The sequence below is a fragment of the Lepidochelys olivacea genome (genome assembly GCF_965140295.1).
Source record: "Lepidochelys olivacea isolate rLepOli2 genome assembly, chromosome: 1".
Classification (NCBI taxonomy): Eukaryota; Metazoa; Chordata; order Testudines; family Cheloniidae; genus Lepidochelys; species Lepidochelys olivacea.
The window spans coordinates 261,334,306-261,352,325 of NC_140411.1; the positions used below are offsets into that span (position 1 = coordinate 261,334,306).

An 18,020-nucleotide genomic window follows, 5' to 3' on the forward strand; every position below is an offset into this window, starting at 1 on the left:
TGAGCTGTAGCTCACGAAAGCTTATGCTCAAATAAATTGGTTAGTCTCTAAGGTGCCACAAGTACTCCTTTTCTTTTTGAGTAGGGACAGAACCAGCAACCTGCTTCAGCTGCACACCTTGCAGGAACGGAGGACCAATCAGAAAGGGGTTAAAATGGCTGGAGAACCCATGCAGCTGGGCATTAATTATGGAGGCAGCTGCCATGGCTAAAGAGGAGGAAAAGAAATGGAGTGGCTGGCAATGGGAAGATTCCTGGTCGCCATCTGAGGAGATGTCACATTGCATTGCTGTACCCTGGAAAGGGGAAAACTAATTTGAACAAGATTGGCCCCCTGGAAAGGGCAGGAGGAGGCTGTGTTTTCTATGTCAGTGGTTCTCAACCTTTCCAGACTACTGTGCCCCTTTCAGGAGTCAGATTTTTTCTTGTGTACCCCAAGTTTCACCTCACTTAAAAATTACTTGCTTACAAAATCAAACATAAAAATACAAAGGTATCACAGTCACACTAGTACTGACAAATTGCTGACTTTCTCATTTTTACCATATAATTATAAAATAAATCAACTGGAATATAAATATTGTACTCACATTTCAGTATATAGTATACAGAGCAATATAAACAAGTCGTATGAAATTTTTGTTTGTACTGACTTCACTGGTGCCTTTTATGTAGCCTGTTGTAAAACTAGGCAAATATCTAGATAAGTTGATATACCCCTTGGAAAACCTCTACGTACCTCCAGGGGTATGTGTATCTCTGGTTGAGAACCACTGCTCTACGTGCATGTGTGTATGTGTACTGAGCACTGGGGGAAGCACCCCAGGGACAGTGACACAGGTAGAGGTGTATGGCAAAGGGAGTGCCTGTTCCTCTACAGCATATTATAGATTCATGGATATAAATGCCATTCTGGTCATCTAACACCTCCTGCATAGTACAGGCCACAGAACCGCACCCCTGCAATTCCTGCTTCAAGCTCCTGTCCTGTGGCTGAGCCAAAACATATATTTTAGAAAGCCAGTCTTGAGTGAAGAATGCCAATAACAGTGAATGCCCGACTTCCCTTATTAAGTTTCTTCAATGGTTAATTAACCTCACTGTTAAAATTTTGCACCTTATTTCTAGCCTGAACTTACCTGGCTTCAGCTTCCAGTCATTGGATCTCGCTATGCCTTTGTCTATTAGATTAAAGAGCCTTATTAAATACAAAGTTACAAAATCCAGTGGGACAGCCGCTGCCAGGCTCTCATTTAACTTTGATGACCCAGTGTTTGGCTGGCTCATGTTTTGAATAGGCACATATGAGTCCCAGCCTTCTCTATCTTGGGGTTTCAGTGTGGTTTGCTTGTGACCACACAAGCGGTGCTGGGTGGCGAGTGCAGTTTGAATCCAGGCTGTCACTGCTGTGATGCAGGGCACATGCATCTGAATCCCTAGCACCGCCACCAGTGCACAGGCTCAGATATTTTTCTCTGGCTTTTTCAGCTACAGAAGACAGATCTCTCCGTTTCTGTCTGTCACTGGTCCCCGCCTAGTCCCTTTCTTTCTTGTCTGTTTCTTTGCCTTCTCTGCCTTCCCCTGTCTCCTGATGCAGATGGCGCTGAGCCGAACTCCAGCAAGCTGCTAGGGATTCCGCTGACAGAGGAGCCACAGCAGAGGCTGAAGTGGCAGGCCCACCTGGAATTCACGCACAACCATGACGTGGGGGACCTCACCTGGGACAAAATCGAGGTCACACTGTCAGGTTCGGACAAGCTGCGCTCACTGGTACTGGCTGGCATACCACACAGCATGAGGCCTCAGGTGAGGCGCTGAGGCACAGTCACGAGAAGGGGAAGCAGGGAGTATGAAATGAGAGACCAGTTCCTGTTGGTTTCACTTCTCGGTTTGTTGTGGTTGCGTTTTGACCGCTCTTCACCCTTTCTTTTCATGTCCCCAATTCTCCAGCTGTGGATGCGTCTCTCTGGGGCCCTGCAGAAGAAGAGGAATTCGGAGATGTCCTACCGAGACATTGTGAAAAACAGCTCCAATGATGAAACTATCTCTGCCAAACAGGTCGGGAGCCTGCCTGATGCCCACGCTCCAGTGCTTGGGGTGGAAACATGGTGATCTGTTGTACTGGGGGGATGACGAATTTGCTTAATGCCTGCAGGGACAGATGAGGGGGGAGGAGAGGTTGGACTATGCTACTCTTTAATTTTTCTCATCCTTTATTAGGAAGGTAGTTTGAGGGGCTCAATTCGCCTTCCCAAGAGGGGAGGGGAAAAGATTTAGTCAGCACCCACACTGTCCTCAGGCTGTGATGGTTTCTGTGTACATTGGGCAGACAGCTCTGCTGTGAATATATGTATGTGAATCATGCCTAGATACAAACACTGACCAAGATACTAAAGAGTAGGGCCCTACTACTACAAATTCATGGCTATGAAAAATGCGTCAGGGACCGTGAAATCCGGTCTTTTTTGTGCTTTTACCCTATACTATACATATTTCACATGGGAGACCAGCGTTTCTCAAGTTGGGGGTCCTGACCCAAAAAGGAGTTGCAGGATGGTCACAAAGTTATTTTAGGGGGGTTGTGACATTGCCACTCTTACTTCTGCACTGCCTAGAGAGCTGGGCAGCTGGAGCGCAGCGGCGGTAGGACGGGCGTCCAGCTCTGAAGGCAGCACTGCCAGCAGCAGCAGCGCAGAAGTAATGGTAGCAATACCGCAACCCCCCTACAATAACTTTGAGACCCCCACCCCCAACTCCTTTTTGGGTCAGGATCCCTATAATTACAACACCCTGAAATTTCAGATTTAAATATCTGAAATCATGAAATTTACGATTTTTAAAATCCTATGACTGTGAAATGGACAAAATGGACCATGAAGTTGGTAGGGCCCTACTAAGGAGGGAAGGGAACCCTGGGACTGAAATACCCACAGCAGGTGCATGCCCTATTCAAGTGGCAGCAGCTGTCTCCCAGGGTTTTGTCTTTCCTCCTGAATCCTGAGGGCTCAAGGTGCCAGCAAGGCTGGGACAGGGAATTTCCTCCCTTCCCTTCCCTCCCCTCCCCTCTTTTCTGTAATACTGTTATAGCCAAACTCTATCTCTGCCCCAAACTCGCCAAGCTCCTGGGGTAACAAACCAAAATCATTTGACAGAGGGAGGGACTGAACGGTTCAGGGGATTTGGCCTGTGATATGGAGCCTTTATACTCACAATCGCCAACTGCAGTCAAGCCCAGGCTCTTGCTGTCTGATCGTGGTTTGGTGGCCTGCCTGAAATGGGCGGGGTGGGGTGTCTTCACTCCAGATCCCGGTGGATAAATGTCCACTTTGCAAACCCCAGCAGCACAGACTGTACTAATTGGCCACCTTGCTGCCATTCTCAGGGGTGACACCAAGAACCGAATGGGTCAAGGAGTATGAAGTCCCCTCTTGTCCCTCAGGTCAGTCCCTCCGAGGCAGAGTTTAGGTACCTTGGCGAGTGTGTCTGAGAAGTTGCTCTGTCCCTGGCTAAGCTGTCGTGGGGGTAAACAGAGGCCTTCAGGTTCCAGATGGTGCCAGTCCAGGACCTTGCACTGGCACCAAATGTATTTTAAAAGGGTGTGGGGAAGGCAAGGGAGTGTGTGGCCAGGGCAGGGCATCAGGGAGGCCAAGGGAGCAGGAGGCTGTTAAGCAGATTATATGATCTGAGTCTGAAGCAATTGTTTGTGACGGGTGCTTGCCAGATCGAGAAGGACCTGCTCCGCACCATGCCCAGCAATGCCTGCTTCTCCAACATGAACAGCATCGGGGTGCCACGACTGCGCAGGATACTCCGGGGACTAGCCTGGCTTTACCCAGAGATTGGATACTGCCAAGGCACCGGCATGGTAATTTCACTTGCCCCTGCTTTGTGTTACTTCATTAGGGATCATTCTTTCCGCAGTAGGTGAGTCAGAGCAGCTGATTTCAGCCAGCTTCAGTGCAGCTGGGCACCATGCGAACCAAATTAGGTCAGGGGAACAGACCAAATGGAGCCATTTCTCGGGGCAGGAGAAATGGAAGGAGTAATTCTGCACACGGACGAAACTAATCTGTTTGTGGAGGGAGAGTGATATTGTTTGTTTGATTGACATGAGACTTGGCTGATGTGACTGAAATAGCAAAGAATCTCTTCGGGTGGAGTGTAAAAGAAATTCCACCAATGGGAGAAAGCAAAGCAAAGCTTCTGGGTGTGGAAATGAGGGATGTTTCCATCTCCTAAACTCTAGACTTTGTCCAGGTTCCATTCCACCTAAGCACTAGTGAATGTCCCATTTAGTGCAGGCTTGGAATGAACATCTCTGTTTCCCCTTCTCACTAGGTGGCGGCTTCCCTGCTGCTCTTCTTGGAGGAGGAAGATGCCTTCTGGATGATGTGCGCCATCATCGAGGACTTGGTACCTGCCTCCTACTTCAGCACCACGCTGATGGGAGTGCAAACCGACCAGCGTGTCCTACGCCACCTCATCGTGCAGTACCTTCCACGGCTGGACAAGCTCCTGCAAGAGCATGACATTGGTAAAGGTGCCCCTAAGGCCATTGAATCTTTTGACCCAGGGTGCTGCTTTCAGCCTGCAGGCATGACCCAGGCTCATGCGTATGTACGTGCATGCGTGTGTGTGCAGATTAGCGAGCCCTATGTACTGCACAGCACCTTAAACTGAAATGATATGGTAGGAACCCCTCAATTGTGAGGCTACTCCCACAGTACCCCTCTCCAGCTGAATACACTCAATAAAGTGTCCCTTGGTTCACATGGCAGTGATGAAGTCAGTGTATTCCTGTTACTCCATACTCTGTTTAATATGCTGCAGGGCTTGATGATGCAGAGCTACAGCATTGTGGTTGTGTTTTGGGGAGAAGCTGTAGGTTTCAGGGTTGGACTCAACTTACCGGAGGGCTTTTCTCACCCAAGGATGCCTGGGAGTCTTGTGTTTGCGGTTTTTTGACAACCAGGAGGTCATGGAGGCTTTGGCACTGGGACAGGGGGAGATGCATCTCTCCCTCTCTCCTGTTTGGGGGACACAGGGAATGGGGAGTGACAAACTTTTGAGGAGGGGGAGTTTTGAATTCCTGGTGTGTGGCTGTGGCTGTACGTACGTGCGCACAATGTCCCATGTGGTTTTGGATGTTCTGATTGAGACTTGTTTAAAGGGGGCACTGTCCTATCTTAGGTCCCAAGAAGATGACCTTATTCCTATGACTGTTTTATTTTACTAAACACAACGCATGTGAGCCTCTCCCCACCCCTCCCCCCGGAGCTGTTCATGCTCTGACTGATGTCAACAGAGTTGTCCTCCTTTATCGTCACGGTACCTGGAGAACCCCCTGGGAATGAGGAGTAGTTGAGGGTGTCCCTTTTGGGCTGGGAGAGCGGTTCTGTGCAGGCTCTCTTCCTCTGTGGTCACCCGATCACCTGTCTCTCTCTTTCTGTCTCTTCATACACAGAGCTGTCCCTGATCACCCTGCACTGGTTCCTCACGTGCTTCGCTAGCGTTGTGCATATCAAACTGCTGCTGCGCATCTGGGACCTCTTCTTCTACCAGGGTTCGCTAGTGCTCTTCCAGGTCACCTTGGGCATGCTCAGTATGAAGGTAACAACCACCTCCTGTGCCCTGATTTCTAGCAGCCTGGCTTTCTCTTCAGGAAGGAGGAAGAAAGAGGATTCTAGGGGTGGGGACCTCCTGTACCCACTGGTTGTACATGGTTCAGGAGTTTACTTTGCAGGGGAGCGAGAGCCGCCATCTTGATTTCCTCAGAATCTGGGGATGTGAAGAGTGTCCTGGCAGAAGGTCAGTCAGCAATCCATTGTTTGAGATTTGGGAGACTCAGTCAAGAAGATGGCTTCCCGTTCCTGCTCTTTTTCCCCTCACCTCCACTCCGCATGTCTCACCATCACCCTCCCTCATTTGCTACACCCCTCTGACTCCTGAGCCGAGAGTAACACAGACTGGAGACTTGTCCTGCCCTCCCTGGCTCTGGAGAGCTCTTTGTTTTTTACTACCTGTGGATGGGGATGTAAAACCAAGGTGCTGACCATTTGGGGATGATAAAAGATCCTTTGGTGCTGTTCGCACAAGTCCGAGGGTGTGAGCCCTGTTGTCCTGGCCACATTTAATTTGGGTGATTACATTTGGCCACCCTAAACTTTCTCCAATTCAGGGGAAGTTATCCTGTGACTCACTTGTATAGTATTGCTGGTGCAGGATGGCGATTGTGCAGCACCCTGAGGTGGCTGCATTTCCGTGGTGGATGAAGTGATTTCTGGATATGTCTCTGGTATAATGTGCTGTGGGATTCTTTGGTATGAAAGCGCTAGAGCAGTGTGAGATGCTGCTGCTATCTCCTGACCAAGCAGCTTGGACTTTTTCTTACTGAAACTTTAAAGAAGAAATCTAGTTGCTCCTGAGGTAAATTTTGGGCCTAGACTGCATTCTGAGGTGTAAGCAGGGCTTTTAGCAGTCCTAGTGAGTGTCACTGACATGCTCAGCATATTACGTATGTGTGGGTTCTCCCCATTCCCGCAGGAAGATGAGCTAATCCAGTCGGAGAATTCTGCCTCCATCTTCAACACTCTCTCGGACATCCCGTCTCAGATCGAGGACGCGGAGGTGCTGCTGCGGGAGGCCATGCGCGTCGCTGGCTCGCTGACAGACATGGCGGTGGAGACCCAGCGCCGCAAGCACTTGGCTTACCTCATCGCTGACCAAGGGCAGCTACTCAACCCCAGCGCCGCTGTCAATAATCTATCCAAGGTGAGTGCACAGAGCCCTGCCCATCTGGGCTGTTAGGGACTGCAGATCCCCTTCATGACACTGCCTTCTGGGCTAGCTGGTCATTCACCCTTATAACACTCTGTTAGCATGAGGCCACCCTGCCTTAGCAGGCTTTGGCTCCATGATAAACTTCCCTTCTCTCAGCTCCCCAGTGAGGGGGAGTGAGTGCTAGGACTGTGGTGGGAGTTGACCACATGTACTGTTCTCACTACCGGGAGACCATGCTGTCAGACCTCCCACAGCCACCAGACCTCCCACACCTGCCACAGCCAGCCCACATGCGAGGGATCGCGGCAGCCAGCTAAGCGCTAAACACTGCCTTTCACTGTCTTCATGGAATGAATTAATTTTATGTTGCAATAGATCCATGGGTCATCTCCTGTTCTCCCCCTCACCAGTCAGTGCTTGGCTGTTCTTGTGCTTTGTCCAGTCCTGTTCTGAGTGCCCCTGATGGTGCTCATCCACTCCCAGTTTAATCCACAGCCTGATAGACCCCACTGTCAAAAATCATTCCTGCTGGTCCTCTTGCTCAGAGTGGTTTGGTTACTGCCCATTCTGTCTGGGACCACTCCAAACAGTTCCCCTCTCTCTTTGTGGTGTATACCCCTCAGAGACTTGCTGACAGTCGCTGTGTCCTCTTGCCCTACTCTAGCCCCTTTATGCCAATCTATACATGTTTAGTTCTTCTAATTTCTCTTCACGAGTCCACTCTGTCTCACTCTTCCCCCCCTTCAGATTGTGCGGCGCAGGACCCAGCGCAGGAAATCTGGCATTACCTCATTGCTTTTCGGTGAGGACAAGTGTGTTCCTTGCATGTTGTGATGGTGCTGTCAGGATGGAGGGTGAAAGAATAGTCTGGAGGCAGAGGAATGCTTGGGCATGGGGAAATGGAGTGGGTGAACATTCCTTCAGCAACAAGAGAAAGTAAGACAAGGGAAGAGATTGAATGAGGAGGAGAGAAGGGAGTTTGAACTTGCTGAGTTTGCACTCCCCAAAACTGAGGGAAGAAGCAGACTTTTCCTGATAGCCACAGGAGGTAGCGTGCTTTGCTCTTTAGCCCTTAATCTTCTTGCTGCAGGTCCAGCCACCCCCAAAATATGAAGCCATTTAGGACAGGAATGTCCAAAGTCCCTCTTTTACTTCTGGGGGAATTCTGCACCACTGCGCATGTGCAAAATTTATGTCCCCTGCAGATTTCTTTGCTTCCCCACAGAAAAATGACTTTTTCATTTTTTGGCACAGAATGTCCTCAGGACTATCCTTTGGAGACTTAAAATGCAACCCATGACTATCCATAGCCCCTACCCTCATCCATGATCTCTACTCTGAACACTTTCACATTTTAATTTTCATTGTGGGTGAGCTCACCCAACATGTAACATCAAGAAAACCACTGGCACAAGCAAAGAGTAACATTATGCATGCATTTAAAAATACATACCTTATGGAGTAGCAGAAGCTGACTTCCCGCATAAGAAATAGATCCTCCAGAAAGTACCATATCTTATCCCAGGGCAGATTTTTGGGTGGGGGGAAGTTTGGTAAAAATTAGGAATGGTGTTTTTAGGGCCAAAACATTTCCCCCTGTCATTAATTTCTTGAAAGTTTTCCTGACTTTTCTCCTGGCTCATCATGGCCTGGTTGTGAAACTCTGAACTCGTGTGGTGTTGGCCTTGCTGCGGAGAGTGCCTTCAGTATTTTCTGTCAGGTTAATGGGGAACTACAAGCTTATATACTATTGCATTTAAAAAAAAAATACAGTGAAGGATGTTAGGTTTGCAAAGTCAAGCACTCACTGGTTAGGAAATGGCAGAATGAATGTTACTTGTGCAACTTAAATCTGGCCCCCTTGTGCATATGGATTATGATACAGTCTTGAATTACAGGATCACGTACAATTATAACAAGACCCTGCCTTATTCAGAGCACGGATTTCACAGAATTATTCATGTAGCTGTAGGTCCCAGTTCAAGCTCTACTGCAATCCACAAAACTCCTACCCAACTCCATGGGCGCCCAAACTCAGGCAATGTTTACATTTTCAGAATAAAAGTTCCCTTGGTGCCTAAGTTCCTTTCTCTGCGTGTGTGTGCTGCTGCCTCCCGCTAGGCATCCGGACACACATCCTGTGCCTCAGCCCCAGAGCGATTCACAAACCAGGGGGGATAGGCATTCTGGCACTTCAGTCGTGTGCAGGGCCCAATCCAGTAGGCGTGCTCAGAGGCTGCCTACCAGATCAGGTCCCATTCAAAATAAAGGAGGAGCCTGGTGATGGTGGTACCAGTGCCCACCTTATAACTTACAGAGCAGTGGTTAGAGCACTCGCCTGGGAGGTGGGAGACCCAGGTCCAGAGAGAGGATTTGAACAGGTGCCTCCTACTTCTCAGGAGAGCTCTTTAACCACTGAGCTAAGGGACATTCTGATGTAGGCTCTCTCCATCTCTCCTGCTGAAGCTCTTCTGGTTTGGAAAACTAATGAAAGAGTGGCTGGAGCAGGGAGCCTGGCCCCTCAGTCTCCCATCTCCCAGGTGGGTGCCCTGATCACTGGACTCTCCCTCTCTCTCTCAAGGCTGTTTAAGTATTTATGCATCACTTCCTCCTCCTCAGGGGCAGGGTTTAGCACACACCTTTCTTGTTGGCATCACCCATTGCCTAGCTTGGGTGGCTTCCCACTGCACGTGCTGGTTTGTGTGGATCGCATTCTTCAGTGCCTATCTGTCTCCATTGATGGTGTAGGCAGCCCAGGTGCTTGGCTTGGTGGGTCACAGTGCTGTTCCTGTGATTTTTTTCTAGCACGTAAAAGTTAGACGCCGTAATGCTTAGCATCGCAATGCCTACGGCCCTTCGTGGATCCCACCCTAAGTGACTTGCCCAGCATCACATAGGAACTCTGCGGTACAGGCAAGGAGAGAATCCAATTCCCCAGAGCAGTATTTAAACTGCCTAAACCACAAGTCTTTTCCTGCAGTTCCCCACCTCATTCACTACACACTTTTCAACAACCTCAACAAATGAGGCAGGGAACCGACAGATAACAGCCTCCTTTCACTACACAATCCTGATTAATTTCCTGAGCACTGTGTCCATTCAGTGCACTGAATGGAGCAGAGGTCTTGTGGAAATAAGAGTAGTGATCATGAGATTAAAGGCTGAATCATGGTGCATATGCACAAGGGGGCCGAATTAAGATTGCACAGGAAACCTTAATTCTGGCATTTCCTATCTTGAGTGCTTGATTTTACAAACTTAACTTTCTTTTAATGTAATTTTTTTGTATGTAATTTTCTATGTTTTTTTAAAAAAGTAAACTGAAAAACCAGAAATTTTATCTCATGAAACCATATTGGCACCCACATGGTTCTTCAGCTGTGTTAGAATCTTTTGATTCACCAGACAGACCCCGTCACTTGAGCTAACAGTACCTTATAGCAGTAGTAGGCTGTTATCCTCTGAGTGGAGCAGCACTAAAGGTGCATATTTGCCAGTGGGTTTCACAGCCGTTTTCTGACAGCAGAGAAATGTTGAGACTCAGGACTCCTGGATTCTATTCCAAGTTCTAGGATGAGTGTAATCTAGTGGTTACAGACCCTTCTGCCGCAGTCACGGTTCCCTTCCCCCACACCCAGTTCCTAGTACCAGTCTCATCACCCACAAGTCCAGCTCCTCTCTCCTTTGCGCTCCAGTCAGGCTGCACCCTTCTCCTTGCTGCCTGGTTGCCACCAGGGGGAGCATTGAGACACAGGACAGACAGGCTCCCTGCTTTTGGTTCCTGTGCTTAGTGCCATGGTGGCATCCCAGTGATAGGAGCATGCTCAGTGAAGAGAGATTCTTCGGAGAATTTAGCTACCAAATTCTAACACGTCTCAGCTGAGCATGTGTGAACTGAGACTTTCAGAGGCCAAATTTGAGCAGATTTTCATGAGGACGGCAAGAGACTCATCCTTGGTACCAGGACAACACCCAGCCAAATTTCAAATCCCTGCTCCAGAGCAGGGAGGTACCTCAGCTTCTCGACAAAATGGTGGTATGAGGTTTTTTTTAACATGGACAAAATGTATTTTCCCATGTCTTGTTCTCAGAAATGGTTACACCATTTTTGCTGAAATTTCGCCAAAAAAATCAACCCGAGGTGGACCCACGGCATGGAAAATTTCAGCCTGATTGAACAGTTAAAGTTTAGCAAAGTTATAGGCAACTGAAAACAAGGTTGTGTGACACTCCCATTATAGGACCCTACTATAGGCCCTGCTACCTGCACTGCCAATAATATAGGGCCTTTGGTGGGGTGTGTATATGCCTCACGTTAAGGCAGGCAGGGAAATGATTAACGAGAGCTCATTTAGGGCCTGCTCCTGCTCCCTTGGAGTCAGTGGGAGTATTAACAGTGACGTGGATGGGAGCAGGGCCAGATCCTTCATGCAGGGGGATAAGGCAGTGGGAGGGCCCTGAGGGGCAGAGGAAGTGCACACACTCCCCATCTTTTCCCTGCCCAGGAAGTGCGCAGGCAGAGAGGGGGAGATGAGCAACTGGCTCTCTTCAGATGGGGTCAGACAGCTTACGAGCGTCTGTGTCAGCTGAGAACTGTTGTTTTCTCATGGCTCCTACTGGCCTCCCCTTTATTGGCATGGGGAGAAGGAGGCTGAATCCAGCCCCAGTCCTGGTCCCCTGTGTACTTGGCATAAAGGTGCCTGGGCCTTAGGGTGACAGGATGCAGTATTTTGTTTCTCTCCCTCCCCTCATATCGCCCCCTTTTCCTGTTAGCCATGAGCGGGGCCCAGATGTTCAGGTGGGGCCAGAGCAATGGTTACACTCTGACCAGAGGGAGCAGTCGTAATTGTCTCTTCTCAGGCTGAGGGAGGGGACAGCCACCTTTTTTCCCAGCATGGGATTGGGGGTTTCCTTTCTCTTCACCCCCGTGTGTCCCGCAATCCCAGGTGAGGATGATTTAGAGGCACTGAAGGCCAAGAACATCAAGCAGACGGAGCTGGTGGCTGACCTTCGTGAGGCGATCCTGCAGGTGGCACGGCACTTCCAGTGCGTGGATCCAAAGAACTGCAGCATTGTGAGTGGGGGCGCACTGTACAAGGCTAAACCTGGGTCCCTCGTGCTGCAGGGCCAAGGCCGGGTCCCCCTACCCCAGCCCTGGAGGAGCTGCCGGACTGCAAGGAGATCCGCCATGGGCAGGATCTATGTGTTGCACGTTGCCTGTCCCAGGTGGAGGGAAGGGAGCCATGCTTGATCCTGGAGCTAGCAGAGCTAATCTATCCACCGGGGGGGAGCAGAGAGCGGTACTAAACACTGGGGAGCACCCCAGTACTTCTAGTAACCTTCTTACTGCTCCTCTGTGCTTCTCTTCTGCACAAACTCAGGACCTGACTCCGGATTACACCATGGAGAGCCACCAGCGGGACCATGAAAACTATGTGGCATGTTCCCAGCACCGTCGGCGCCGAGCCAAGGCACTGCTGGACTTCGAGCGCCATGACGATGACGAGTTAGGCTTCCGCAAGAACGACATCATCACAGTACGAGGGCTGGGTGGGGGCAGAATCCCGCGGCGTGATACACCCTCTCTGCCCCCTTTCAGAGAGGGGCGTGTTACAGGCACCCACCTCGAGCCACCACATAGGGCAAGTGTTTCGTCCCCCTTATAGCCTCGTCCCTGGGGAGTCGGGCTGAGGTGTCCCTCCCAGCGCCCTATGCTGGGTTGCCGGTTATGGAGTCTGTGGTTGGGGGTTCTGGCTGATCCAGGCGGGACACAGAATTCCTTTGGGGATGCTTGCCACCTCCTGCTGGAACTGGTTAGGGGATCACCCTGGCTATCAGAAAGCCCCCACGCCCCCAGAGCGAAAGGCAGATAAGATTTGAACTCAGATCACAGTTAACTCAGTGCTCTGTGCCACCAGAGCACTGGGCCAGCCCAGCCTCATCTACGGGCACCCAATAGTGTGGAAACCTTGGCACCACCTCTTTACATCCCAGGGTGGGCACGAGAGGGAGGAAAGGGAAACCCGCTGCCCATCAAAGAGCAAGAAGCTACTGCTCTGAATAGCTGTCAGATGTGGGGTGTGTTGTGTTGGCAGCATTGTCCTGCACCCGCATGGCGAGTAGAACTAGCCTTTTACCCCCAAGTAGTGTGGGGCCAACAGAACCACCAATGGGGAAGAAAAAGGGAGGAGGGTTTTGGCACAATGGCTGATCATCATTTAACTCCTCTTCTCCCACCCTCAGGAACTCCTGCCTCTTGCCCAGGGTGCCTGCATAACCCATGCTAACCCAGAGCGGCCCTTTATCCCCATCGAGTGGCTGAACCACGTAAAGAGACTGCTACAGCCGCTGAGCTAGTGGACTTGGTCCTGTAGCTCCTATGGGAGAGGCTTATGCTTTTAGATTCAGGGGTCCCAGGTTCAGTCCCCACAAAGAACCTGACTCCGTGTTTTGTTACTCCTGTCTCTGGTGTCTGGGAAGTACCTACCTCTAGTGATGGTTGGTGACTTGAATTTCAGTCAGTCAGTCCCCATGTCTACCTCTGATGGTTGAGAAGAAAGTGATTCCTTACCCACGTGCACATGCTCACTCTCTTTGAGGTGATACTGTTTCCATGGCAATGCATCTCCCTGTCCTGGGTGGGATGTGTGGAGAGGGAAAGCCTGACGCCAGCCCTGTTTTGCCTCCTTGCTCCCATTCCATGGCCCTTGTGAGTCAGTGTTTGTCTCACTCTCAAATTGCCATCTCTCCTCTTTGTTCTTTCAGATCATATCCCAAAAGGACGAGCACTGTTGGGTGGGGGAACTGAATGGACTGAGAGGTGAGAACAGACAAGGCTGGTGGGGGAGGGGAGGCTGAGGGAAAGCTGTGGAGAGGAGGAGTGCAATTGCTAATGTTACAGAGATGCTGCTGCCCTCAACAATGGCTCTGGCATCTGTGCCCGCCCTGTCTCAGGGAGCGTGTGGGTTTGCCTTTCGTTTGAGTTTCTGCCCTTATAGCCAAAGGCTCAGCTGAGCCCCATTGGGGAGCTGCCTGGGAATGCACATCCCATCCCTGTGCATGGCTAGGAGGAGAGAGGGGTGTGGAGGTGGGGTGGGGCTGCAGCTCCTTGCTAGGCATGCTCATTATTCCCAGAAGATACAGCAGCTGAGGTGCACTTTCACAGTCAGGGTGAGGACGGGTAGGGGGCTGCTCTGGAGCATGGGAGCTGGCGCTGTCTGCAGTGCTTGTAGGGAGAATGCCCTTCGATGACATTAGGCTCGCAGCTGTTTGGATTTCCTGACATACACTGAGAAGCTCCAGTGCTGCTTGTTTTCTTCCCCAGGCTGGGCCCATAGGGACACACCTCTCTTCTCCTCCCTCCCCCAGGATCTGCAGCCAGTCTGGGTTTTCATTCATGTCCATGTGAGGGTTTCCCGATGTCTCAGGCTCACCCTTTGTCTCCTCTTTGTAGGTTGGTTTCCTGCAAAATTTGTGGAGGTCTTGGATGAACGGAGCAAAGAGGTAAAAATTCCTGTATTTTGTAGGTCACCTTGCAAACCCCACTGTCCTTCTTACCAAAACCCATGCGTGTCTTCCCTGCTGCCATCACTCCTTCTGGCTATCCGTGTTTATATGCCACTTTTCCTCCGCCCCGCTGTCAGGGCATAGCGTAATAGTGTGGCCAGATGGTGATAGTTTCCTTGGGCATTTGCCAAATGTTTGCCCACAGGATGGTCAGAGATGGAGATTCACAGGGTGGGATGGGAGGGAGTCTTGTGCAGTGACTGAGGTCCCTACAACCACAGTCTGGCTCAAGGAGAGCCCAAGAAGTGACATCCTGCAAATGTTGCAAAATATGAATCTTTCTGTAGCCCCACACACCCCAGAATCTGTGCTTCACAGCCGTGAATGAATGAGACACACACACCCTGTGATGGCCCTGTGAGATTGGGAAGTCTCTTATCCTTCCCCATTACAGATCATAGAATAGAATATCAGGGTTGGAAGGGACCTCAGGAGGTCATCTAGTTCAACCACCTGCTCAAAGCAGGACCAATCCCCAACTAAATCATCCCAGCCAGGGCTGTGTCAAGCCTGACCTTGAAAACCTCTAAGGAAGGAGATTCCATCACCTCCCTAAGTAACCCATTCCACTGCTTCACCACCCTCCTAGTGAAAAAGTTTTTCCTAACATCCAATCTAAACCTCCCTCACTGCAACTTGAGACCATTACTCCTTGTTCTGTCATCTGCTACCACTGAAAACAGTATAGATCCATCCTCTTTGGAACCCCCTTTCAGGTAGTTGAAAGCAGCTATCAAATCCCCCCTCATTCTTCTCTTCTGCAGACTAAACAATCCCAGTTCCCTCAGCCTCTCCTCATAAGTCATGTGCTCCAGCCCCCTAATAATTTTTGTTGCCCTCCGCTGGACTCTTTCTAATTTTTCCATATCCTTCTTGTAGTGTGGGGCCCAAAACTGGACACAGTACTCCAGATGAGGCCTCACCAATGTCGAATAGAGGGGAATGATCACGTCCCTCGATCTGCTGGCAGTGCCCCTACTTATACAGCCCAAAATGCCATTAGCCTTCTTGGCAACAAGGGCACACTGTTAACTCATGTCCAGCTTCTCATCCACTGTAACCCCTAGGTCCTTTTCTGTAGAACTGCTGCCTAGCCATTCAGTCCCTAGTCTGTAGCAGTGCATGGGATTCTTCCGTCCTAAGTGCAAGACTCTGTACTTGTTCTTGTTGAACCTCATCAGATTTCTTTTGGTCCAATCCTCTAATTTGTCTAGGTCCCTCTGTATCCTATCCCTACCCTCCAGCGTATCGACACTAAACTGAGAGGAGAGGTAATCTGCAAACTTGCTGAGGGTGCAGTCCATGCCATCCTCCAGATCATGAATGAAGATATTGAACAAAACCAGCCCCAGGACCTACCCTTGGGGCACTCCGCTTCATACCGTCTGCCAATTAGACATGGAGCCATTGATCACTACGCATTGAGCCCAACAATCTAGCCAGCTTTCTATCCACCTTATAGTCCATTCATCCAGCCCATACTTCTTTAACTTGCTGGCAAGGATACTCTGGGAGACCGTATCAAAAGCTTTGCTAAAGTCAAGGAGTAACACATCCACTGCTTTCCCCTCATCCACAGAGCCAGTTATCTCGTCATAGAAGGCAATTGGGTTAGTCAGGCATGACTTGCCCTTGGTGAATCCATGCTGACTGTTCCTGATCACTTTTCTCTCCTCTAAGTGCTTCAGAATTGATTCCTTGAGGACCTGCACCATGATTTTTCCAAGGACTGAGGTGAGGCTGACTGGCCTGTAGTTCCCCGGATCCTCCTCCTTCTCTTTTTTAAAGATGGGCACTAGATTAGCCTTTTTCCAGTCGTCCAAGACCTCCCCTGATCACCATGAGTTTTCAAAGGTAATGGCCAATGGCTCTGCAATAACATCCGCCAACTCCTTTAGCACCCTTCAATGCAGTGCATCCGGTCCCATGGACTTGTGCTCGTCCAGCTTTTCTAAATAGTCCTGAACCACTTTTTTCTCCACAGAGGGCTGGTCACCTCCTCCCCATGCTGTGCTGCCCAGTGCAGTAGTCTGGGAGTTGACCTTGTTCATGAAGACAGAGGCAAAAAAAGCATTGAGTACATTAGCTTTTTCCACATCCTCTGTCACTAGGTTGCCTCCCTCATTCAGTAAGGGGCCCACACTTTCCTTGACTTTCTTCTTGTTGCTAACATACCTGAAGAAACCCTTCTTGTTACTCTTAACATCTCTTGCTAGCTGCAACTCAGATAGGAGTCCGAGGCACAGAGTGATGAATTGACTTGCCAAAGGTCACAGAGACAGTCTGTGCAGAGCCAGGAATAAGTCCCACATCTTCTGACCCAGAGTCCTGGGTGTTAACCTCAAGAGCATCCTTTCAGGGGCCTTGCGGATGTCTGGCTTCCAACAGTTCAAAGTCCCTGCCTGGAGAGAGATGTATGGGCTGCATCGGGCCCTGAGTGTGGCCGGGGAAGCAAGTAGCTCTGTTAATGAGACCCTCAGCTGTGGTCAATGAGAGCATGGGGAGGGGGACCTCTCAAGAGCTAAGTCTTGATGGAACCAGCCCTGCTCCCCACAGACCTGCTAGTCCGGACATCAGTACAACCCAGCAAAGCAAGTTCTGTGCTCACGTACCAGCTTCCAGTCCCTGGGGCTGTCGGCTCTGAGTGGGGTAGGGGAGTATTTAGAGTGGGTGACGAAAGGAGATAGAGGAGTCTGGGTGGGAGGGCCTGTCTGGAGAAGAGGTATGGCTCTGTGTCCCCACCCCACACCTCTCTGCTCTGGGGGGGCTGTCTCCATCTCCGAGAGGCTAAGAGCTAACTCCTTTCATTCCTCAGTACTCCATTGCTGGCGACGACTCGGTCACAGAGGGGGTGACAGACTTGGTTCGAGGGACGCTTTGTCCAGCGCTGAAGTCTATATTTGAGCATGGGTTAAAGAAGCCATCCCTGCTGGGCGGGCCCTGCCACCCCTGGCTGTTTATCGAAGAGGTGAGAGTAGCACTCGGGGACAGGGGATGTAGGGATAGCTGGGTTCTGGTCCAGCAAGACCGCAGTAACACAGCCTTCACTCGGCTTTCTTCCCTGCTGGGCACTTTGAGGTGTGTCCTGCCTCCGCTGTGTGTGGGGTGCTCCTGCTGGAGGTTCTGTATGTGAGGGCGGGGGTGCTGTCAACAGCCTGTAGGTCTGACTGCATCCTCTTCCCGTTAGGCTGCCGGACGGGAGGTGGAACGAGACTTCGATTCAGTATACTCCCGCCTCGTGCTCTGTAAGACTTACAGGTGAGGCTGCTCTAGTCATACTGACAGGCTCGCATCCTCGTGCCCCAAGTCCTCCTTGTCAAGCCTGCACTCCTCTCTCCCGCCTGGAAAGGTCGTGCTTTTCTTCTGGGCCGTGACATGTTGCTTCTTCCGAATGGGCCCTGCATTGCCCCGCCTGGGACTGCGAGTGGAGCCATACTGACACAGACTGCACATGGGGCCGACAGGTGGTTCTTGTCTCTAAAAACCCCCAGTTCCCATGTGGTATGGCTGTGGCTGTCTCTCAGCCCCTAGCAGTAGCCAGCATCGGGACCCACAGCCCCAGTCTCCTGGTGGCAGTAGCTGAGCTGTGTGTTTCTCCGAGCAGCGTGGCTCCCATCTCTGGGGTGCGCTCCTGCCGAGCCGTGTCTTGCCTGAGTCGGCAGATGACTCTGTGGG

At 50.6% G+C, this 18,020-nt stretch overlaps 1 protein-coding gene across 6 annotated transcripts in view; it reads left to right on the forward strand.

Moving 5' to 3' along the window:
* SGSM3 (small G protein signaling modulator 3) overlaps positions 1-18,020 on the forward strand; it is a 57,146-nt gene that overhangs the window by 33,367 nt on the left and 5,759 nt on the right. For 5 of the 6 annotated variants that reach the window (XM_084644508.1, XM_084644509.1, XM_084644507.1 and 2 more), the window contains 13 exons: positions 1,597-1,805; positions 1,950-2,057; positions 3,721-3,864; positions 4,338-4,533; positions 5,464-5,609; positions 6,543-6,770; positions 7,527-7,581; positions 11,726-11,853; positions 12,161-12,316; positions 13,545-13,599; positions 14,233-14,282; positions 17,161-17,313; positions 17,533-17,603. In XM_084644508.1, coding sequence (XP_084500634.1) covers positions 1,597-1,805; positions 1,950-2,057; positions 3,721-3,864; positions 4,338-4,533; positions 5,464-5,609; positions 6,543-6,770; positions 7,527-7,581; positions 11,726-11,853; positions 12,161-12,316; positions 13,545-13,599; positions 14,233-14,282; positions 17,161-17,313; positions 17,533-17,603 — 1,699 coding nt within the window. The remainder of the gene's footprint in view (positions 1-1,596; positions 1,806-1,949; positions 2,058-3,720; positions 3,865-4,337; positions 4,534-5,463; positions 5,610-6,542; positions 6,771-7,526; positions 7,582-11,725; positions 11,854-12,160; positions 12,317-13,544; positions 13,600-14,232; positions 14,283-17,160; positions 17,314-17,532; positions 17,604-18,020) is intronic. The other variant, XM_084644511.1, reaches the window with a different exon arrangement.